The 24,141-nt window shown below is 40.6% G+C and overlaps 1 protein-coding gene across 4 annotated transcripts in view; it reads right to left on the reverse strand.

Moving 5' to 3' along the window:
* Positions 1–24,141, reverse strand: part of SMAD9 (SMAD family member 9) — a 73,607-nt gene that overhangs the window by 23,285 nt on the left and 26,181 nt on the right. For 2 of the 4 annotated variants that reach the window (XM_032294475.1, XM_032294479.1), the window contains exons 2-5: positions 15,166–15,303; positions 10,859–10,942; positions 9,607–10,204; positions 3,278–3,535 (exon numbers count right to left, since the gene is read on the reverse strand). In XM_032294475.1, coding sequence (XP_032150366.1) covers positions 3,278–3,535; positions 9,607–10,018 — 670 coding nt within the window. In that variant the 5' untranslated portion in view covers positions 10,019–10,204; positions 10,859–10,942; positions 15,166–15,303. Of the gene's footprint in view, positions 1–3,277; positions 3,536–9,606; positions 10,205–10,287; positions 10,334–10,858; positions 10,943–15,165; positions 15,304–24,141 lie in introns of those variants that run through there. The other 2 variants (XM_032294476.1, XM_032294477.1) reach the window with 2 other exon arrangements.

The raw sequence follows: 24,141 nt of genomic DNA on the forward strand, positions 1-24,141 counted from the left end.
GTGGGCAAATGGGGAGCTACTGCTTAATCAGTACAGAGTTTCTGTTTAGGGTGATGAAAATTTTTTGAAAATAGGTAGTGGTGATGGTTGCACAACATTATGAATGCGCCTAATGCCATCAGATTGTCCTTTATTTTTTTTTTGAAACAGGATCTCACTCCCTCACCCAGGTTAGAGTGCAGCGGCACAATCTCGGCTCACTGCAGCCTCTGACTCCTGGGTTCAAGTGATTCTCATGCCTCAGCCTCCTGAGCAGCTGGAATTACAGATGTGCGCCATCATGCTCAGCTAACTTTTGTATTTTTAGTAGAGAGCGAGTTTCACCATGTTGGCCAGGCTGGTCTTGGACTGCTGACCTCAAGGGATCCACGTGTCTAAGCCTCCCAAAGTGCTGGGATTACAGGTGTGAGCCACTTCACCCGGCCAGGTTGTACTCTTAAAAATGGTTGAAGTGGAAAACTCTGTGTTAGATATATTTCACCACTACTTGAAAAAATTTAACATATGAAAAACCATGGAATTATACACTTGAAATGGGTAGTTGTATGGTATGTGAATTATACCTCAATAGAGCTTTTTAAAAAATCTTAGAGGCTGAACCAGTATATCTCAAAAGTTCCTTTTACTCTTGTTTAATCTATGGGTTTGTTATTCAGGTTGGCATTTTGCTGTTAATCATTCAGACAAGAATTATTTTCTTTGAAATGAAAAGGGCTATGCCTTCAGTGAGAAACTAACCAGCTTCTGCAGCATTGTTGGGGTCTGTCCTGCATGGGTAGGAAGAGGAAAATGAATATCAACCTGTCAGAGTAACCAGGGCAGGAATTCAAAGTCAGCACAGGAAGTCTTTGTAGCATGGAGGTGTGTTATGTAAATATATATTTTGCAACATAATTATCTTCCTGTCCCTTCACCAAGGCTCTGTCCTCAAATGACTTCTCTTTCTGTTGTATTTCTTCTCAGTGAAGTCAGCCACTTGCAAAACTTCAACCATCTGCTCCCACACTGAGTGAACAACTCTCAAGCTACCCTCCAGCGTCTCTGCCTTCACCCCACAGTAAGTCCTGTTGAATCCCCCTCCTCTAATTCACTGCCCTCTTTCCAACCCCACATCCCTGTTTTAGTTCAGGTCCTTATAATCACTTGCCTGGACTGCTACAGGCTACCTGTATGTGATTGCTCTCAATAGCTACTGCCTCCTGAAGGTAAGAGACCACAGCAGTCCTTCCTTCTCCACCAGAGATCCAGTCCGAGACCCCCAGTGGATACCTGAAACTGTGGATAGTATAGAATGCCATATATACTGTGCTTTTTCCTATACATACATACCTACAATAAAGTTTAATTTATAAATTAAACACAGTAAGAGATTAGGAACAGTAACTAAGAATAAAGTAAAACAATTAGAACACTATGCCAGCATCACTACTCTTGCTCTTTGTGGTCACTATTAGATCAGAGTGACCTGAACATAAGCAGTGTAATGCCTCAACACATAGAGACAGCTACTAATTGACTCACAGGTGGATAGTGTCTACAGCGTAGATAAACTGGGCAAAGGGACAATACAGAACCTGGGCAGGATGGCACAAGATTTCATTCCCACATACAATTTAAAATTTATGAATTGTTTTTTTCTGGAATTTTCCTTTTAATATTTTCAGGCTGCAGCTGACCTCAGGTAATTGAAACCTCAGATAAGGGGGGACAACTACATTGTTTTAATCATCATTGCACCTCTAGCACTGGCCCAGTGCCGGATACTTAGCATCGCTCAGTCATCACTTACTGAGTCCATAAAACCTGTGCCTATGCTCTGGAGCTCCATGTCCAGGTTCTAAATGCCTGTGTGGGCTGGGAGCCTTGGCTCACGCCTGTAATCCCAGCACTTAGGAAGGCCGAGGCGGGCAGATCACCTGAGGTCTGGAGTCTGAGACCAGCCTAGCCAACACGGTAACACCCTGTCTCTACTAAAAATCCAAAAATTAGCCGGGCACGGTGGTGCGCCCCTGTAATTCCAGCTACTTAGGAGACCAAGGTGGAAGAATTGCTTGAACCCAGGAGGCAGAGGCTGCAGTGAGCCATGATCATGCCACTGCACTCCAACCTAGGTGTCAGAGTGAGACCTCGTCTCAAAAATAAATAGATAAATAAATAAAAATAAATAAACACTTGTGTGGTAATTCATTAAATAAGCAACTGATGAGCAACCACTGCATTTCAGGCTCTGTGCTGGACATAGAAAAAGAAAGACTCACTGTCTAATGGAAAAAATAGATCACACAGGAATTATACAATATAGTACAATAAATATTATAGTAGATGCTTACATAACTTGCTGAGGGGCAAAAGGAACTAAGTAACTCAGAGGGGAAAAGGCAATTCCCTCTTTATCTTCCCACGTTTTATAAGCTCTGTGAGGACACGGACAGTTTTTATTAACCTGTTAATGCCTCCTTCAGCAATCCTAAGGCAATGCTTGCATGTAGTAAGATTTTAATAAATAGCTGTTAAATAAAAGATTACAGGAATAAATAAATGAGGCAGATTGTAACATCTGGCACCAAATGTATTTATGCATGCCTTTAAGAACTTGTCAGCTCTGCATAAGATTTGTCTCATACTCATGAGGTACATATGTATCTTTTATTCATTATCTCAACTTAGATCTGCTTTACAGGTATGGCCGCAAATGCAATCATGACAGCATGCTACAGGCTTCCTTTCCATTCCATATGCTTTCTCAGTTCAGCAAACTGAAGAGCTCTATATTTAAAATGCTGTCCTGGCTTTACATGGCAGAAAGGGAGAATGTACTGGCTAAAGCTGGAGCTTCACTCTGCCTCACTCAAGGGATGCAGGCGTATGTCTTAGGCAAGGACTTCCTTTGATTGTTGAAAGAGGTAACCAAGGTAGAGGCTTAGGACTTCTCTTCCATGTTGCCTGTCCTCAGGCCAAGTCTTCTGCCTAGATTAAAGAAGTCTTTTAATCTTATTTCTACTGCCTTAAAAAACTCTTTGGAAATTCCCAGGGATACTATTCAAATCCATTTAGTTTCTGAGAGCTTTCAGAGCTTTCATAGCAAAAACATGTTGTATCTCCACGGTAACTGCCTCAAAATGGGTATAGCCCTAATCATTTTAGGGGTGATTGCTTTGTAAACTGTTGACACGATATGATTGACAGTTACAATGACTGTCATTGTGACTGTCCATCATAAATCATCATGTTGGGCCTATTTTCCCATATTGCCCCACAGACCATAGTTCTTACTGACCTGAATGCTGATACGGACTCTCTGGCTCAGAAGCACTTCCCGGGGAGTGAGGGTAGCTGGCCATGCACGGGGACTGCGAGAACGCGTGGCTGGGAGAGGGAGGGAGTGCAGAGCACGGAGGCTGCTGGAAAGAGTCAGGATAGGTGGCGTTGTGTGGCATGAGTGGCTCACTGTGCAGGGAGGCGCTGCGGAACTTGGCCAGGAGGCTGAGCTGGGGGTTATATTCACTGTGTCTTGGCACAAGCACAGGAGGCAGCACTAGGATCAAAAGGGAAGAAGACAGTTAGAATTGAACACTGCTCATCAGTACATAACAGAGTGGATACTTGTCATTCTTATCTATTTTTTTTTTTATGATAGAGCTGTTTTTCCCCTTGGGAACTACTCCCATTAGTCTTTGTGCTCATCATGGAACGGTCCACTAAGTTCCCATCTCCACCTAGAAAGTGAGCATGTGAGTCAAGCTAAGGCAGCAGTCTTCTCCTTGTAACCTGAACCTTAAGCAAAATGTCACAATTCACAAAAACATTTAGAGGAGGATCTTTCTAGTGTCAGCACTCTGAAGAGACCTGCTATTTATTCCTACCTTGGAAATGACTAGAGCTGTCCTAATACCCAGCCTTCTGGCAACCTGATTGTTACATCTTTCTTTAATTCTGCCAAATAAGTCTTTTTTTCTCCCCAAGGCAAAATCGGTTTCTATTGCTTGCAATGAAACCCTAAGTGATGCTCAGAATATTTTTCCTTCAGAGATCATGTTGAATTATTTAGATGACTAGACTCAATTTCAGGCTCAGTAGTGCTGCTGAAATAAAAACATTCTATGTGTCCTTACTGGAAAGATTTCAAGGTGAGTAATTAAAAGTTATTAAGTTAAATACAAACACTGAATAATATTAAAAGTGAATAAGTAAAAGATAAGCAGCAGCCAGTAGCAGTGCCTCATGCCTGTGATCCCAGTATTTTGGGAGGCCAAGGCTAGTGGTAGGGGGAATCACCCAAGGTCAGGAGTTTGAGACCAGCCTGGCCAATGTGGTGAAACCCCATCTCTACTAAAAATTCGAAATTAATCAGGTGTGGTGGCGGGCACCCATAATCCCAGCTACTCAGGAGGCTGAGGCAGGAGAATTGCTTGAACTCAGGAGGCAGAGGTTGCAGTGAGTCGAGACTGTACCACTGCACTCCAGCATGGCAGACAAGAGCAAGACTGTCAAAAAAAAAAAAGATAAACATCAATAAGACAATATAAATTACGTTTGTTCACTTTAGTATGCTTTTTCTGGGTGCCACCTTTTTTTTTTTTTTTTTTAAAAAAAAAGGACGTTAGTTACTGTTCTTCATTCTACAATTTCGGAATAAATTCAAATTCTCAAGGGCAAGCTTTGCCCCAGCCCTCATGTCCTACTGACCTCTAGAAGTTGACAATGCCTGGCATAAAGTAGCTACTCCAAAAATGTTGTTGAAGAGCCATCTGTGGCCAATGTAAGTTCCAGACAGAAAAGCAAAAAAAAGACACAAGGGAGAAGTGGTCAAAGAATAACAAAAGAAAACTTCAAAGAGCTACAAAGGACCTATGTCTTCATATTGAAAGGAGTCGCAGAGTGAGCAAAGCTCAATAATGAAAAAAGATCCAGACCGAGTCTTTCCATCTTGAATTTCAAACACTGCGGGATAACTGGAATATTCCAGAAGCTCCTCGAGGATCACTGCAAAGCCATCTATAAAGAAAAGAGAATCAACCGACCTCGACTTCCCACTCAACCCTGGCTACTAGAAATCAACAGACCAATGCCCTTCTGAGGACAGATAATTCTTACCCCCGAATTCCACTATGGAAACCACTGGAATAACCAAAAACAAATACAAACTATGAAGTAAAATACAGCTATCAAGGACTGAGAAGAGCAGGAAGGAAGAAGATAATATAAGTGAGTGAAATCCTCATCTTTTATGGTAGAGAGTCAATGCCATTATCTAAAGGTGATAAATGTGGAAACAGATATGTAAGGATTTATATATTATCTAGAGTTACTGCCATAATTCTTAGTAATAATAGAGAGAAATACGAAAGAACTAAGCAAGAATTGTTTAAAAGAGTTTGTCTTTGGGTATGAATGAAACAGATCTTGGTTCTAATCATATGAGTGATTTGTTGACCACATGCAAATATTAATAAAAACGCATAAAAAATAAATGTTCTAAAACTGCTCTAAAAAATAAGGTCTTAAAAAAAGGTAAATGTTTGGGAATAAAGAGACAATTACAGTAACAATGACATTAACCCCAAAGTCTGCCATCTGCCTTTGACATCATACATCTATCTCTTCCTTAACAAGCAATAATTTTCAGTTATATGGACAGAAAATAAACTCTAAAGGGTAAATGAAAGGTTTTCAACTAAAACTGCTACAGGTGAGGGTAGCAGAGAAACAAATAATTTTGTCCCCTTTTACAAGCTAGTGTTTGCACACGTATACTGCCTTATGACACCAGAGAACAAACATTCAACATCACCATGAAACAGTGCCATGGATAATAAACCATTACATTTCCTAAAATGTATTAATATTCCACAACCAGGCAAGAAAAAACTGATGTGCCTCATGAATAGTCTGAAGTGAGGAGCTGACACAGCAAATGCTTATGGCTTCTTTGTCAATGACACTTCATCACAATGTTAACAATGTTCAAATAAACACTCATTTTTTATGAGAAATTTGAATAATCTCTGTGACTTCAGTTTTAATGTAAAATATCTACCGTGTATAACACTGATAAAAATACACTGCCTCCTAACCATCGGAATGCAGAGACTTCTATTTCTTCATGACCAGCAGATCTGAGGCACCAAAAGAAAAGAAAGGATACATTTTCCTTTATCATAACAAATATCTAGATAATATATTTTTACCATCTGGGTAAAATCAAAGCCAGTGGATGTCTGCAAAGAAAACTGATGGTCTCATCCTAGGTATTATTTGACCTGGCTGGCTCAGTTGCCTTAAATGTGCACTGATCATATTTTAAAATACTTACACTCAAAACACAGCAATCCCTAATTACTAAATTCCACTTCCACATCTCAACTGCTGCTTGTAAATATGACAGTGAGCTTACAGACACTCATTCCTATTTTATGCCGCTTTTAAATACCATGCTATCTTTACATCTCAGTGCTACACAGGGGGAAACAGCAGAAGGAGTTACGGAGTACATGGGGGTGCAAAGAAGATCTGGAAAAAAAACCCTTTTGTCTTTCTTTTTTTAAGTCATGTGATTTTGATATAATATGAATATTTTATGTAAAGGAGAAATTATACTCCTGAAATAACGTCAGGGCGAATGGAGTAAAATCATCATGTACCACAGCAATAGTCTTTCTTGGCTTCCACCAGAACTGTGCCAGGTGAAGTGTGGTCTGAGGACTGGGGACCCTTCACCAACTGTTGGGTGCCAGTCTGTGAAGAAATTAGTGCTTAGAAACTTTTCACAGCAATGTGATAGAGTTTCTATTTGTTGAAATAAATAATTTTTAAAACTAGGCTTGTATTTTCTAAGTCTTTTTAGAATTTTATTTGCCTAGTAATTCATCTGTATTTTAAAAGTATTCAGTTGAAGGACTAGGAATTTAAAAAATAAAAACTGGTCCCTCACCACACATAACTTGGAAAGCATTGAAATTGATTATTGAAGTGGATGTGTGAATGAAGAGAAAATGGAAATGTAGCCTTCAATGCATCTAAATGAATGGCCAATAAATGAGATTTCAAAGGCAAAACTTAAGCTTTATGATAAATAGGAACTCAGCAAACTTGTTTAACATTAACATTTTATTATTCTTAAAATATTTACTTTATGGATAGCTAGCTGGATATAAAATCTACTTTTTCTATTAAAAAAATCAAAGTTAAGAGTAAGAAAAACCTCTGTGGCTTAAATATTACCTTAAATTAATATAATCTTTACTCATCTTTCCTTCTGGAAATTCACACCTAAATTATGATAAAATGAAATCTATCTACCATATGTAAAACATTCACACTATCATTCCTTACAGAACATGAAAAACTAAGGGCCAGGCGCAGTGGCTCACACCTGTAATCCCAGCACTTTGGGAGGCTGAAGCAGGCGGATCACAAGGTCAAGAGATTGAGACCATCCTGGCCAACATGGTGAAACTCCATCTCTACTAAAAATACAAAAATTAGCTGGGTGTGGTGGCGTGCACCTATAGTCCCAGCTACTAGGGAGGCTGAGGCAGGAGAATTGCTTGAACCTGGGAGGTGGAGGCTGCAGTGAGCCGAGATCTCACCACTTCTGCCTAGTGACAGAGCGAGACTCTATTTAAAAAAAAAAAAAAAAAGAAAGAAAGAAAGAAAAACTAAAATGTCAAATAGTTATTCAAACATAGGCTTTTGAATATTCAAAAGGAAAACCAGATACATTTTATAAGATATTTCTTACATGTTGTTACATTTCACAACTATGTTATTCAGGAAGAGAGAAGTGATTTCTTAATGAACACTTTTCCATTTGGGTATATTTTGGATGCTTAATGTAACTCAAATCTTTGAAACACAAAATGGAATCAAGTCATTTTTGCTATAAGCTTAGACATTATTGACTTTTTTTTTTAAGTAAGCAAAGAGAGTCAAAGTGAAGCAGGGAAGAAGGGAGGAAAGCAACTCGCTCCAGGATTTAGAGAAAACACATCAGATTTGCCAAGCATGTGGAACCATCTAATACCTTCTCAGCCAGGGCCTCAGTCCCTGAATGGGCTGTGGGTGGCATCCACACACAGGTAGATGACTTCCTTAAGTTCTGCAAGCTTGAAAGATCACTTAGCTGTGACTGAGGTGGGCTGGGCATGAATCACTTGCCAGATACTGTTTTAAGGTAAACTAATCCTGCCTACCTGGCTAGACAGGATCATCTCTTCATTGGACATGGACAATTTCCCTAAGCTAATATGTCAGTGCTTTGGTTTCCTGGGGTAAGGCAGATGGCCAATCAAAGAGAGAAGGCTCTCCTAAGACTGTGTTCCTGTGTGGAATGCTACAGAAACACTCAAAGAGAATCGCACAGAAACCCTGTCACAGCCAGTGTGAAGGAACAAAAATAAACACCAGGTTTCAAGAGGAGGAGGGATATACATATATACAGATACACACACTGGTGCATGAAGGGTTTTAGAAAGGTACTTTCCTATTCAGTCATGTACTGCATAATCACATTTTGGTTGAGGGACCACATGTAAGACAGTGGTCCCCTAAGATTATGATACTGTACTTTTGCTGTACCTCTTCTACGTTTAGATCTGTTCAGATATATTCAGTACCACTGTGGTTAGGACTGCCTACAGTATTCAGTACAGTAACATGCTTCGCAGGCTAGTACTTTAGGAACAACAGGCTACACCGTATAGCCTAAGAGTGTGGCAGGCTATCACATCTAGGTTTGTGTGAGTACACTCCAGGATGTTCGCACAAGGAAGAAATTGCCTACTGATGCATTTCTCAGAATGTATTCCCATCATTAAGTGATACCTGTCTGTATTTAAAACATTAAAAAAAAACAACTGCCTGGAATGATGTCCAGCAACTCTTTCATTGGCTGTTTTCAGACCCAGATATGAGACACCTTCTACTTACCTGGGCTTGAACAAAGTAGCAGCCAGAAAACCGGCTTCAGTTCAGTTTAGTGCGGTTCAGTTCCGTTTATTGGTGGCAGGGGGAAGGAAGATATTTATTTTTTGTAGCTCATCATTATCGAGGGCATTTTAAAACCTTTTAGGACCCCAAGAACTGGTAAAAGATTCTACTGACTTGTCCCAGATACCTCCAAATAAAACTTTTATGGGAGTTTTCTCTCTTTGATTAGACATCTGCCTCATTTTCAAAATCACACAAAGCTTACACGCATATTGGAATCAAATGAAAATACGTTCTTTCTAGATTTTTCCGACTAGTCTGGAGTTTATCTTCAGTCCTTCACACTGGCTATAACAGGGTTTTACTTCTATTCCCTTTGGATTGAGTTCCTGTGGCATTCCAGGCAGGAATATTGTTTTCATGGGAACCTTCTTTGATTGGACATTTGCCTCATTCCAGGAAATAAAATTTTGGACCAGTCCCTCAAAACTCACTCTTTCTCTCTCCTCTCTCTTTCTCTCTCTGTCTTTTCTCTCTCTCTCTCCTCTCTCTCTCCTTCGTCTCTCTCTTTGGGGAGACGCCTTTGCCTGCTGGTGCCCCATCGTTCTCCATCAATGGGCACAGGACCACAGGACCTTCACTCTGAAGATAAACCCTGACGCGATAAAGACAGCCCACCTGGAGTCTCCACGCGGCGGTAGTGGTAAGGGTTGACGCACACCTCTTTCTGCTTGGAGCCAAACGGGAACTCACAGCACTCCAGTGGCTTCAGCTCGTGGTGGGACTGCAGATCCGGCCAGCGCCACACGCGGCAGTAAATCACGTGGGGCAGCCCCTTGCGGTGGGACACCTGCAGCCGCCCGTCCAAGGAGCGCGGAATCGTGACGCACTTGCTGGGCTGCCCCGGGCAGCTGAGCGCCCTCTCCAGCTCGTCCATGGCTCCCTTCTTCTTCTTCAGCTTCTTCACTAGGGAGTCCACCGCCTTCTCCGCCCACTTTTCCTCTTCATCTCCTTGCTTCCAGCCTAGCAGTCGCTTCACTGCGGGGCTGGTGAAGGAGAAGAGGGAGCTGATGGGGGTGGTGGAGTGCATAAGAGGCCACGGCAGGCTCTGGCGCGCAGGGGAACCGCACAGCCCTTCACGGCCAAGTGGGCAGCGAGCAGCTCTCCAGGGGTGGCATAGGGACCAATTCACTCGTTCTTCTGGGAGCAGCTGGGACCAATTCAAGTTGGGAAGTGTGTAGACTGTCTCCTAAGCCCTTGGATGGGCTGGCCAACTCTGGAAAACACACGACTTCAATTAGCTTAATCAGGGTAACGTTCAGAAAAAGTTGAAGTTGGATAGAAAGAAGTGACGCACACTTGCAGTCCCAGCTACTCCAGATGCTCAGGCAGGGGAATCACTCGAGCCCAGGAGGTCGAGGCTGTGTCACTGCACTCTCACCTGAGCAACAGAACCAAGTCGCAAAGTTGGATAGAAGGGAAAAAACATTCTTCAAATGTTTTAATTTGAAAACTGCTGTCTTTGTCTCTGCGCTCTCCTTTATTCCCTATACCCAGGTCTCAGGTCATTCTGCCTTCAAAGTCTTTAGAGTTTGTCCCTTTCTCTCCATTTCCACTGACACCTGAGGTCTGACCCACCACACCACTCCTCTGAAGTAGCATTTCTCCTTCTCTCTCTCAATTCTAATCCACTTACTCCCAAACACAGCTCTTATCAATTCACTTTCCCATTTAAGAAATGGCAGTGGTTCCTTGGTCTCCCAAGTGTAAACTCCTCTGCCTGGGTTCTTTCGGGGCCTCCATAATCTTTCCTCAACATGAGTATGTTCTTTCTTTCTCATCTTTACTTTGCACAAGTAATCCATCTTCTTGCAGAAATAAATACTAATGAAAAGAAAAAAAAAAAAAACAGGATCGTGAATAATCTCACCACTCCTGCACAGCCACTCTTAACATCGTCTTCCAAGCTACTTTTCAGGACAGCGGCTCTCAAAGTGTGCCGTAGTGAAGAGATCTGCAGAAATATAAAACAATAATGCCGTTCTCAATAACTTTTTGAAAACAATGTTTTCAATAAAAATATTTTATGTTAATATAGCATAGGTTCATTTTTTGTGAATCAATAAATATTTTTAAATTTCTTAGTTTCAATTTTTTAAATGGTAAAACTTGAGAGATACAGCCCACATAAGCAAGAGTTCATTGGCGTTCTCGATAATTTTTAAAAGTGGAAATTTTTACGACCCAAATCCCTGAGAACTGCTTTTCTAGAAATTATACACCATCACATACACAAATACATACACAAAAAAGCACAGCTGTCCCATTTCTTATTTGGCTTAAAATCAGCTGAATTCTTTGCCCTCTCATCCACAGGAGAGGTTCTTTCCCAATTATTCAACAGTCTCATTTAAATTTCCTGAGGTAGAACTGTATTTCCTCTTCTGTGAAATAGCTGGCTTAAATAAAACCTCCTCCTTCTTCCAGATTTTAGAAACCAGCTACCTCATTAATGTTTAAAGTGGCTGGCTGGTAACATTTTGGAGCAAGCTGACTCAAGCATTTTGGGATCTTGGGATCCATCTAGCTCATAATATCCAACAACTATTTGTTTAATATGCATTAAATATAATTTTCTCCTTTGCTTCCCTGGAGGGCAAGCTGTACCTTTCTGAGTCCAATTCTATAAACTTCTTTTGAACAAAGGTGCCTTATAATCCCCTGCTAGGGCGATCATTATCAGGCACCTCGGGTGAGGAGGATGGCGGCATGGTCCCACAGAAACAGATGAAATTTAATGAGTATAAAGCAACAGTCACCATCACTTTGTTCCTCATCTGGCCTTTATCTGACATTGTACAGAGATAAACTATGACAAAAGGGAGAGTTGAGAGCTCCATAGCTGCTCTTTTTCACTTGGCAGTTTGACTTACACTCAGTTTTATTTGGAAAGATTGATTTTGTGGCTTAACAATCATGAATTTATAAAGTATAGTTAAGTCACTGTGTTCAAGTTCTGTTTACTTAATCTAGTCAGGCTGCCTTAAAGCAATGGTTGAGGAGGGTTAGGAGCTTTAAGGAGAAGTCTCATGACAGAATAACCTGAACCCCAAAGGAGTTGTGAATTCTGCTTAGTTTTACATGGGATTCATTATTAGTAAGTTGCGGCATAGATCTTTAAGCTGAGGTCAGTTGTAGAGAAAAGCTTTTTATAAAAATACTCAGCAGAGTATATACCTTTTAGAAATTTTTGCTCCATGAAACAAGTAACAGTTCACTAAACCAGGTTTGGTTTGGTTTGTTTTTTTAAACTGTGGGTGCCTATCTACTAATGGTATGTGAAATCAATTTATTGGAACAAAATAGCTTTTGTAAAAACAACAAAACAAAATAGATGTTATTGCAAGGCAGCTGAAATAAATAATAAGTATAATAATCATTTCTTAAAACTTCTTATTCAGAGGTGTGTGTGTGTGTGTGTGTGTGTGTGTGTGTGTGTGTGGCAGTGGCACGTATGTGTCCAGGGTCACAATAGAAAATTTGCTTAAGTTGGGTTACAATAAAAAAAATTTGGAAAGCACTACTCCTAAACCACACATTTCTTCAAACTGTGTCTGTCTGAGGTTTACCTTGATGAGTGACCTTCAGTGACCACCATACTTTCTTACCCCTTGGGGAAATCCCAACTAGTCAGGAATCTAGGATATGAAACACTTCAGCTCTCTGCAGACCCATCTCACTGACACATTTCAAATCATTATAGTGGTCTCACAAAAAAACTACGATTTTACCGCTGCAAGATACCGCTCCTGTCCCATTAAACGCAGGCCCTTGCATTGAGTGAGGCCCCAAAGAGTTAAATTTAGAACCTCAAGAGTGATAAACATCCAATTCATATCAGTGGGCTCCAGCTAGGCTAGAAATAGAAAATATCAAAAAGATTTTAATTAGGCTGACTGGTGGGTATACAGATGTTCAAAATACTGTTTTCTATATGTGTTTGTATGCTTATTTTTAATAGAAGTAGGCATATTTAATAGACATATTTTAATAGAAAAATTAAATGTAAAAATCGAATCATGCCAGGTTCAGTGGCTTACACCCTGGGTCCAAGCTACTCAGGAGGCTGAGGGAGGAGGATCACTTGAGCCCAGAGATTTCACTCTGCAGTGAGCTATGACTGCACCACTGCACTCCAGCCTGGATAGCAGAGTGAGATCCTGTCTCCAAAAAAAAAAAAAGCCTGGAATCTCACTGATCTCAGGTTCTTGTCCAGGTTGTTTGTTTGTCCAGGTAGCACACTTTAGGGTTCACAAAGATTATTCATTCTGATTCCTATAATGTTTTAGCCAGTAGCAGAACAAAGGGCCTGTCTGTCTCCGGGTGGTCGACATTAACAGTGCAGGTTTTTGTGTTTTTTTTTTGAGATGGAGTCTTGCTCTGTCGCTAGGCTGGAGTGCAGTGGCACAATCTCGGCTCACTGCAACCTCTGATTCCCTGGTTCAAGCTACTCTCCTGCCTCAGCATCCTGAGTAGCTAGGATTACAGGCACGTGCCACCAAGCCCAGCTAGTTTTTGTATTTTTTTTTTTTTTTTTAGTAGAGACAGAGTTTCACCAGGTTGGCCAGGATGGTCTTAATCTCCTGACCTTGTGATCCGCCCATCTTGGCCTCCCAAAGTGCTTGGATTTCAGGCATGAGCCACCGCACCTGGCCAGCAGTGCAGGTTTCTTCACTTGTGTCAACCTGGCTCAGAACAGGTTTCCACTGTCAGAGAACTGAAATGCCCACAGGCTCTAAGCTCGAACCTACTGTCATCACCTGATACCTCCACGGCCCAGGTTTACCAAAACAATTAAAACAGCACTTTCAGACCGTTCAGTGAAAAACAACTGGTTGCAAAAACAGGAGGAGGGACGATTAATATTTCTCGTAGTTACTCCATTTCTACAAAGTGCAAAGGAGAATAAAACAAACGACCAGTGAGCCCAACCTGAGGGGGCGGGAAGCCTAGAAAGATTCCTGAGAGGATAACTGGGCTGCACTTAGGAGGATTTAAATCACAGTTAAAAAAATAAACTTGCGGAGCACAGTGGCTCACGCCTGTAATCCCAGTACTTTGGGAGGCATTGGCGGGCAGATTGCTTGAGCTCAGGAGTTTGAGACCAGCCTGGGCAACATGGTGAAATACCATTTCTACAAAAAATACAAAAATTAGTAAGGCATGGTGGTGTGCACATGTAGTCCCAACTACTTGGGAGGCTGAGGCAGGAGGATTGCTTGAACCTGTGAAACAGAGGTTGCAGTGAGTCATGACTACACCACTGCACTCCAGTCTGGGCAACAGAGGGAGACCCTGTCCAAAAAATAATAAATAAAATAAACAAACTGTGGTGGATCAGGATAATTTTCTAAGATTTCTGGTGTGATTACAGTCTCACTTTTGTAAGAAAATTGTGTATCCCTGTCACAGATCAATTGTGTGATCTTAGGCAAGCCATGTTGCCTCTCTAGACCCCTCTCCTTTTCCTCATTTGCAGATTAAGATGAGGCTCAGCCTCCAGGGAAGGGTCTTTCTGAGTGATGGGTCTATGACTCCATGGGTGTTGGCTGGATGTACCACATGGGATCTCAAGACTTGTTCAGCTGCTTTGATGCTACTTGGACTACCCGTAGCAGTCCGAGCACGACCTTCACTCATGACACTCCATAGCATAGAGCAGGGTGAAACTACAGCGTCTCCGACATGGCTATCAAACTGACCCTTTTAATAACGAATATCATCTACCAGCACGAACAATTCCCACATTGCTCTTCAGCTCTTGTTTCATTTTAGTATTATTTTAATTACTGCCAAGGAATAAAAGTAAAAACGTATACTGGGCATTCCTGTTTTTGAAACCACTGGTCAGTGCATGATTAGCGTTCATAACCCCAGATCCCTCACAAAGCCTCCTGCTGGCCCTCAGAGCTTTCCTTCTTTGAACACAGAAAAAAAAAACCACCATGACTGTCCTTTCTCTGGAAAGGACACACTTCACACACTCGCAGCATAAAAACAGTACTTTTTTCTTTTTCTGGCATCGAGTTTTACAATAAACCCCAACTGAGTAAGCAAAACAACTTCTCATTTTCGAGTCTTTTAAATAAACAAGCCCACTTAAAAGAAAAGCAGCGCTGACCACATGCATACACCATGATTTAAGTGTACAAAATTCCACACTAAAAAACAATTTACCCGGCTGGATAGCGGTTCAGGAGACATGAGCTTTTTTATTTTAAGCTGATGGTTTTAAATCCAATTCCCATTAGCAGTTACTGAAGGTTATTTCCACTCAGTTGGTCTCCTTGGAAGGTTCCGTTGGTGATTTTAATCCTGGAGAAAATATAATTTTAAAAATACTATTTAAGACGGAGCATTCCTAAGCCCTGGGAACATGGAAGCTTTGAGCAATCCTTCACAGGCACTGCCTTCGGGTCAACGTCGCCGAGACCTCCATCACCTACCAGTCAGCCCAGGGGATCAGGGAGCCCTTGTTTGTTCAGTGACAGCCCAGCCCAGAAACAATCATCACAATAAACCATCACGATTTCCTTCTTTGTTTTTGTCTTAATTTTTCAACCGTATCAATTTTGACCCTCTAATCCATGACCAGCATTAAGTATACCTTGGTATCCCCTCTATAAAACAGTTTACTAACCAATTTAGAAAGTGAACATATTTGCTGAAGGAATATTTAGCCCCCTTCAAGGAATATATTGTTATGTAGACTATTTCTGCAGCACTTTTTGTACACTGGTAATTAATACAGCCACAATAATTGCTTATTTTACTTTATAATAACTTATTTGTACTTATTTATACTTTACACATATGTATAAAACTATGTCCAAAAGAACATCTATCTAAAAAATAGTTGGCTGTTACTATCACCATTGGCACACATATATCATGTTTTCTTACCTTACAACTTGAGAAGAAACTGGGCTTAAAACACACAGACATATATTTGATTAATTCAAATTTTTCCTCACTTAAACTAGCCTGGCATTCCCATATGTCCCCAATGAGTAGCAATCACAAGTTGTATTATAAGATATAAGTAATCACTTTATGCATATACCAGTTTAGTATCGTGTTGGATACACGCAGAAATGGTATCATGATTTCACCTTCTGAAAAGAGACTTTTCTAGCTGTGTTCTGAGGTTTGTTTCCTGAATACTCGTGAAGGGACGGTTCTAGTTCTCAGAGTGGAATACCTTCGGCCCACAGCACCAAAGAAGACAAGAGAGATGCAGCTGTTCGTAACGGGAGCTCTATCCAGGGGGCCGCAGAGAGATTCCAAGGCATCTGTGGATATCTGAATTGTGTGCTCATTTTGGGTTACTGCACAAATATTGAGTTTTCCTAAGGCAACAGTCCATAAGTACTCTTCTTTAAATCCTCAAAAGAGCCTGTGACCCCCAAAAGATTTTTTAAAAATCACTGAATTAGAAAAAGGGGAAAAGGAGAAAGTAAGAGTGAGAAGGGGAATAAGTTAAAGGGACTGAAGAGAGTAGCTGACTATTCTCACTACGTGGGTGCTGGGGAGAGCCTGAAACAACTAAATGCATGGAGTTCATGAGCAGAAGGCAGAGGGTAGAGAGATGGATGGCCAACACGTATTGACTATCTTCATGACAAGTGCCTTAGGTACATTTACTCACTGAATCACTGTCACAGCTGCATGTGGTCATTAACCCCACTTGACATGTGAGGAAACCGAGGCACACAGAAATTAAGTACCTTGTCCAAGGTCACACCACCAGTAAGCCAGGATTCAGGCCCCTGTAGTCTGGCTCCAGACACCCTAAGCCACTGCACCATAATCCCGCTCCCAAAGGGGATGGGAGGAAAGCAAAACAGGTGTATCCCTTGACAAGCCGAGACTGACAGCAAAAGACCCCCTGAACCCAAGGCTGGGCCTGAGCTGCTCTGAAACCCTGGAGGATGGGAGATGGAGCTTGAATGGCGGAAATGTGAGGGAGAAGCCCTCCAAGATCTCCTCAATCTCCACAACGTTGTGGCTCTAAAGGGGCATGAAGCACAACAGAGAGGTTGGCTCTGTGTCCTAAAGGAAAAGACAAACCCAAGCTGAGCTGCATGCCAGCTTTCATTCACTCATTCACATGTCTCAGCAAATGGCCCTGAAATGAATGCCTATTATGTGCCAGATATCCTATCATGTGCCCAGTGGGTAGCAAAGCAGACATGGCCCTTGCCCTTACAGGGCTTAGAAACTGTCTGGATATGAAACACGTAAATATTAACAAGCCATGAAGCCTTATGCAGGAACAAACATGATTGTGGGGCCACGGACCTGCGTGGACTTCCTGGTGAAGACCCCCTCAGGAGGTGACGATGAGATCAAGAGGATGAGAAAGTGCGGCCACTCCAGGGGCTGTAGAGTGAGACCTCCAGAGAAAAATGCCAAGAGGGTGGCACAGGGGTGGAGAGAATTTCATGCATTTGGGTAACTGGAGGAAAAACTGTGGCCACAGAAGAGTGGGCAAGGGTGTGAGAGGCTAGAAGTGAGGCAGGAGGTGAAGACACAAGTGCCCTCCTGGAAAGCAGCAGATGGAAAATGGGTTTTATCTAAAGTGCAAAGGGGAGTCTTTGAATGGGTCTACTTATTTATTTATTGTAGAGACAAGATCCAGGCTGGTCTTGAACTCCTGGACTCAAGTGATCCTCCTGCCTCAGCCTCCCAAAGTGCTGGGATTATAGGTGTAAGCCACCATGTCCAGCCTGAATGGGTTTAAAATGCAAAGAAGATAAATGATCTGACTTGATCTGTTTTTTTTTTTTTTTTTGAAATGGAATCTTGTTCTGTCTCACAGGCTGGAGTGCAGTGGCGCAATCTCAGCTCACTGCAACCTCTGCCTCCCAAGTTCAAGCGACTCTCCTACCTCAGCCTTCTGAGTAGCTGGGATTACAGATATACACCACCACACCCAGCTAATTTTTGTATTTTTAGTAGAGGGGCTAGGCTGGTCTCAAACTCCTGACCTCAGGTGATCTGCCTGCCTCAGCCTCCCAAAGTGCTGGGATTATAGGTGTGAGCCACCGCACCTGTCTGACTTGATCATTTTAAGTGATTGTCCCAGTTGCTTAAACGGAGAATAGATCAGATGGGGGAGCAAGTAGAAGACAATGTAGAAGGACAGGTGAGACAGCTGGAAGAATAGGTGGTAGTTACTGGGAAGCTGAGTTCAGCGTGGTGAGTTTTGTTTAAAGATGAGGCTTCTAGACAGAATCTTACTCATTTTACTGATTATCCATAAAAAGGAGAGATGCATGTGGCAAAAGATAGAAGTGGAACAACAGAAGGAAAGAGAAGTGAATGGGAGCAGATACAGGCAGGTTTGTCTATCTGGTCACAGGAAGATGATGGTGTTCCCTCTACAACTATGAGGTCGCAGTGAAGTTAATGAGACAGGCAGGATGAGGGTTGACAGATTTGAAAAGCAAGGAGAAATTGGGAAATAGCCACAGTGCGGGGAAGCAGAAGTGTGTTCTGCATAGAAAACAAAAGGCAAACTCCAACAGGGACCCACCGGCCAGAAGAACTGCAACAAAGTCACTGCAAGGGTCCCACTCTGAGGAGTTTCAGAAATAGGAGCTCTACTCTCAGTATAAACGAGCACTGCTGTTTCAGGGTGCTCAGCCTGAAACCAGAGTTGGTTATGGATATGGTTTGGCTCTGTGTCCCCACCCAAATCTCATTTTGAATTGAAGTCCCCAGTCGTCAACGGAGGGATCTGGTGGGAGGTGATTGGATCATGGGGGCAGATTCCCCTCTTGCTGTTCTCATGATAATGAGTGAGTTCTCGTGAGATCTGGTTGTTAGATAAGTGTATGGTGTGTTCCCCTTCTCTCTCTTTCTCTCCTGCCACCATGTTCCTCTTCACCTTCTATCATGATTGTAAGTTTTCCTAGGCCTCCCAGCCATGTGAAGCTGGAAGTCAATTAAACTTCTTTTGTTTATAAATTGCCCAGTCTCAGGCTGTTTCTTTATAGCAGTGTGAAAATGCACTAATACAGTTTACTGCTGGGATCTTTTCACCTTTATGATACAGAAGGTGAGTAGAGCTGGATAAAGAGGCAGAAGAGCCAGCCAAGTATTTGGGCACTTATGTACAACAGATGCAAAAATGCCACTGGAATCAACTCCCAAATCATAAACTGATCACATTATGATGAAAGTAAGCAGTGCCCTCACGTGGGAAAAAAACAACACTCCTAAATATGTTTTGTGATGCGTGTGACACTCAGCACCTGGAAGTGGGGAAGTTGCGATAAATTCTGAAAAGGGAATACAGACAGTTTGTGTGATTTACTAAAAGAAGTGATTAACTTGATTGAACTCTTTTAATACAATAGCTTAGAGAGGAAGGGATTGGAGATAAAACACTTCCACATGCCAGAGAAGATGCACATGAAACTGACCACATTCGTTGCCTTTGGAAAGGGGACGAATGGCCAGAGGAGAAGAAGAGTGGAAGACATTTCAGTTTGCATTTTACATCAACCGAAAAATGCCTCCCAAGTCAGAAAAATCACAAGAGAAAATAGAAGAGGACTGAAGAAAAGTGGGAAATAGGCTGTCTATAGTTTTTCCAAACACTGATTCCACTTCAGAAGAAAAATCATAATTGAATTTCTTCCCGAAAAAAACATTTTATTAGCAAAGATTGATTTTTTTCCCCACCCCTTCCTCAAAAACCTTTGAACTAGTGTAATACGATTAATGTCTCTGGGTTACCCAGATATTTTGGTCCAGCTTTTGTTAAGACCACAGGAAGACTGGATTTCCCATATCCATGCAGAAAGCTGTGTCCTATTTACTTTAAATTGTGGCTCCATGTTTCTTTCATGTTCAAGATAAGCCTTGCAATTTTCAGTTAGCAGGTAGTGACCACCTTATAACAGGGACGACCCATTCATTGGGAGCTCCTACTTGTTCTAAAACTCTAATTAAATTGCCAGAACTTGGAAGACAAACGAGAAAACAGAAGCAAAATGGGCCTTTAACTCATAGCAGAGCCCAAATATGCTACAACAAAGCAGCCCATGTTACTTAAAGACCATTCTTAATATGGATCTCACTCTTACAGGCTTTTTAGTTTTTATTAGAGTGCTTTGATTGAAATTTTACATATACACAAAATTATATCATCTCATTATTGACAATGAAATAATTTCTTCCTTCCCTAATCTATTTGTAACTCTTAATGTGTTTATAACATAACCCACATTCTCAAGGAGAACAGAATCAAGGCCAACTACTTTAGCATGAATATCAATTACAAAATGTAGATCCTTAAAAATCTATTTTTAATGAATTGTTTATCATCTGGTAAATAACAATTGCTCTTAAAAAGAACCAAACTTCTTAGACTTTAGCAATCTCTAAAAGAATACACCAGATCTTATGCAACAACATAAGGTGTCCTGACTCCAGCAATTCTGACCCATGAAAATCTGAGTTTATCACAAATATAAACTTAGGAAAGATTATTTGCCTTATGAAATGAGTCATAATACATGTAAAAGTATGATTCAATTTACAAAAATCTGATTCACAGACAGCTTTTTCAGGAATAAATATCCTCTTATTCAATAAACATTTACCAAGCTCTTGCTGTATAATTGCTAATTTTACTTCAAAAGGCATATCTAATTTTTTTCTTTCTTTTTTGTTTTCTAAAGGCATTTTTTTTTTTGGTCAGAAAAAATATCTATACCCTTTAGTAGAATTAAGAGTTCTCATTTACATTTCTACTTGCAAAATAGAATTCTAACTTTAAAAATGTATTGTGCTTATCTTTTCATCTAAATGTTCTAGGGGGGCACTGAAAAATATCACTGTTAAGTAAAATGTAAAACAAATCAAATTAGTTTTGAGGACACCTTATCTCATAACACTGTCCTCATCAAAACACCAAGCATCCTTAAAGCTTTAAGAACTTTACAATTGCTCCAGGTTTTTGGTAAACAATACAGCAAGTAATATTTCACTGATGTGGCCAATGAACCAGTTTTTTTCAATGTTCCCACCATGTCCTTCAGAAAACAGATAAATCGTATTTTTCTAAATATCAGAAGATACCCAGGTAGAACAGCTTAGATTAAATTTGGAAGACATACTTCTCTTTTTTAAAGTAGGTGCTTAAAATTGGTTTTGTAGGTTACTAGGCAGATTCAACTTTCTTCTCACTTTTGTAAAGTCACCTCAGGACAGTCCGGATGCCATTTTTAAACTCTGATGAGTGTTTAGGAACCAGAGAAATGAGCTCCCCTCCAACCACACACACATGCACTGGCACCCTCACTTCCTCCCCTTCTTACCCCAAACTCTCCCCTCTCCCTACCCTCCATGACCCATCTCTCTCAAAATCAGTGCAGTTCAGCCACAACAGGAGGAATGTGAGCTGGTGGCATTAACAGTGCATGACAGACACACCACACAGAGTACAGGGCATGTTCTTCAAAACGTTCCCTATTTTTCATTCAAACCTCTCATATGCTAACACACAAGTCACTTTTATGAGGCTTATTATAAAATTTATTAACTTCACTCTAGCCTGTAGTTTGTAGTGGTAAACACAACAAATGATCTTTCACTTTTCCTCCTTCCTGCTTTGGTCCTCTGAGAAATACAAATCCTAAGAAGAGTGAATGGCCACTTTGCCTAGTCCTACTAGAAACATATTACTATCTTTCCTTGTGCTTAGGAGTAGAGATTATTTCTAAAAAGCCCTTTAAAACCTCTTTGGAGAAGCCACCCTGACATACTTCTCAAGACTTTCATTCATCCTTTGATTCAGTCAACAAGTGTTTATTGAGACTCTATCATATACTGGGTGCTGCGCCATGAGCTATATTTACCCAGATTCAAAATCTCCATTGCCTAAGGAATAAGAGCTTTAAGTCAGGATGTGATGCCATTAGCCTGCTTCAAATATTCAGAATCTTAAAAATGTAATAAAAGATTGGGGGGGTGCTATTTCCGGACTTACTAAACGGTTTACTAGGTGATGGGGGAGATGTGTTGCTTTGTTTTGTTTTTATTTTAAACGCAGGTGGCAAAAGAGTGATTTCATTGTAGAGAGTCTAAAACTCTGGGTCAGGCCAGAAGGTAATGTATTTTCTTCATTATACCCAGCCTGGTGAGCTCCACAATCTGTAACTGTCACCCACAGGAGAGCTTCCCTGTTCCCTAGGTCAGAGCTGGATGGATGCTAGGGGATAAGCTTGAGTTTGTTACATTTTTTTCCAGGTGGAACTCTGAAAATGTAGTTATGGTGTAACTGAGGAAATGCCACCAATTAGAGCCCTAATCCTGCTTCACTATCATTCATCTGTTCCTTCCATTTGGCATCTGTTAACTGCTACAGTCCCAACACACAAACCTGCACTTCTTTAGATTTGCAGTTTGGATTAAGGTTGGGAAAGAATTTCAGAAATTAAAAACAAAACAAAACCAAAAACTGAATCTGTCCTGGAGTAAGTGTGAGCTAATCCATTGTAATGAGCTCTGTATCTTCTCAAGTCAGAAAAACACACAGGAAATGATAGAGTACAAGACCACATTGGAAATATTTTTGTCGATGACGATGGTAGTATTGTTGCAATACACATAAAATGGTATTATTGGGCCACTAGGCTTCATTGTACCACTGACTTGAAAACTTAAACTGGAGCCACTCACGTCAGACAGATGTAAGGAAAGAGCCTTACAAAGTCATGGCTGACCACCCGTTAAACAGGAGGATAACCATGAATAATGTAGTTGGTCATCATGCAGAGCAAAAATTCTTCCTATGTCGATTTAGTCACTGAATGTAAATGAAGAAGTAGGTTTTTATGTGCTAAGGAGTCATGAAACACCAGAAAGGCCAAGAGAAGGTACAGCAGCCTACCCTAGCAAGTGCCAAGAAAATATCAGGGAAGACATTCTCAACCTTAAAATTATGACAAAGCCCACAAACTAACTACGCTAAGTTCTTCTTGTGTCACTTCAAGTATAAAAAAATACATTTTAACAAAATCAACCAAAACTTTCCACTAAACAACCTGCTTATATAAATTTAACCATCCTTTTTGCTTTAAAGTTGACATCACTAACGGTCCATAAAAATTCCAGTCTTCTGAGACTGAAATGGGTCAAACTACATCAGGAACAACAGAGCTGTTTTCTCAGTAGGTTTAAGTTTTACTAAGTAGATAACTTATCAGTGATGCCTAACTTTAAAATAATCCAGCACAAAGCCACAACTGAGACAGATCAATAATTGTACCCTTGAGCAGCAAAGCAAAGAGAATAATAAGCAAGAAGTACTTTTAAGAAAAGAAAATGTGAAGACATTCCTATGTATGATCTCAGGCAGAATATAGGACAACTCAGCATTCCCTAGTCTTCTAGAAATACTGGCACTTTGCTGGGCCAGAAATGTTTAGTTATAAAATTAGAAAATAAGTAAAATAATCATTAAAATATCTTAATAGACTTATTGTTGAAAACTTAAATTTTGTCCGAAATGGCAAGTGTTGATAGGAAGGTAATAAGAATTTGTAGAAATAGTCGGTTCAAGCACTTTGGAAACAATTTGCCATTATCTTGTAAAGTTGAAATGTGTATATTATAAGACATAGCAATTCCACAGTATAGTATAAAACATAGGCCAGTTTCCAAACCTCAGGTAGAAATGATTAACAAAACCAAGCCATTGGATCTCATCCAGCATTTTAAAAAATGGACTAGTCATTGTTCACAGTAGGGAAAAACATTATTTCTTGAAGTTTTTGAAGAGATGTATTTGTGTATATGTCCTATTGGATTATAGTTTTTTATAAAAAATTGAAAACCACTTCCCTAAAGAAACTATTGTACATATTCTGTGAAGGGGGAGTTGAGTTAAAAAATAAATGAACACACAAACGCGCGCACGCGCGTGCGCGCGCACACACATACCATTGCACATACTAGAATATTCATAGCAGCGTTACTCAAAAAAGCAAAAATCTGGAAATAAATATCCATCAGCTGGAGAATGAATAAATAAATAAAATAATCTTACAATTGAATTTCATATAGTAATAAAAACACATTAATGATATCCACAAAGATTAGTCTTAGAAATACAACATTAAGTGAAAAACAGCAGAG

The sequence above is a fragment of the Sapajus apella genome, unplaced genomic scaffold (genome assembly GCF_009761245.1).
Source record: "Sapajus apella isolate SASKATOON/1434 unplaced genomic scaffold, GSC_monkey_1.0 scaffold32, whole genome shotgun sequence".
NCBI lineage: Eukaryota > Metazoa > Chordata > Mammalia > Primates > Cebidae > Sapajus > Sapajus apella.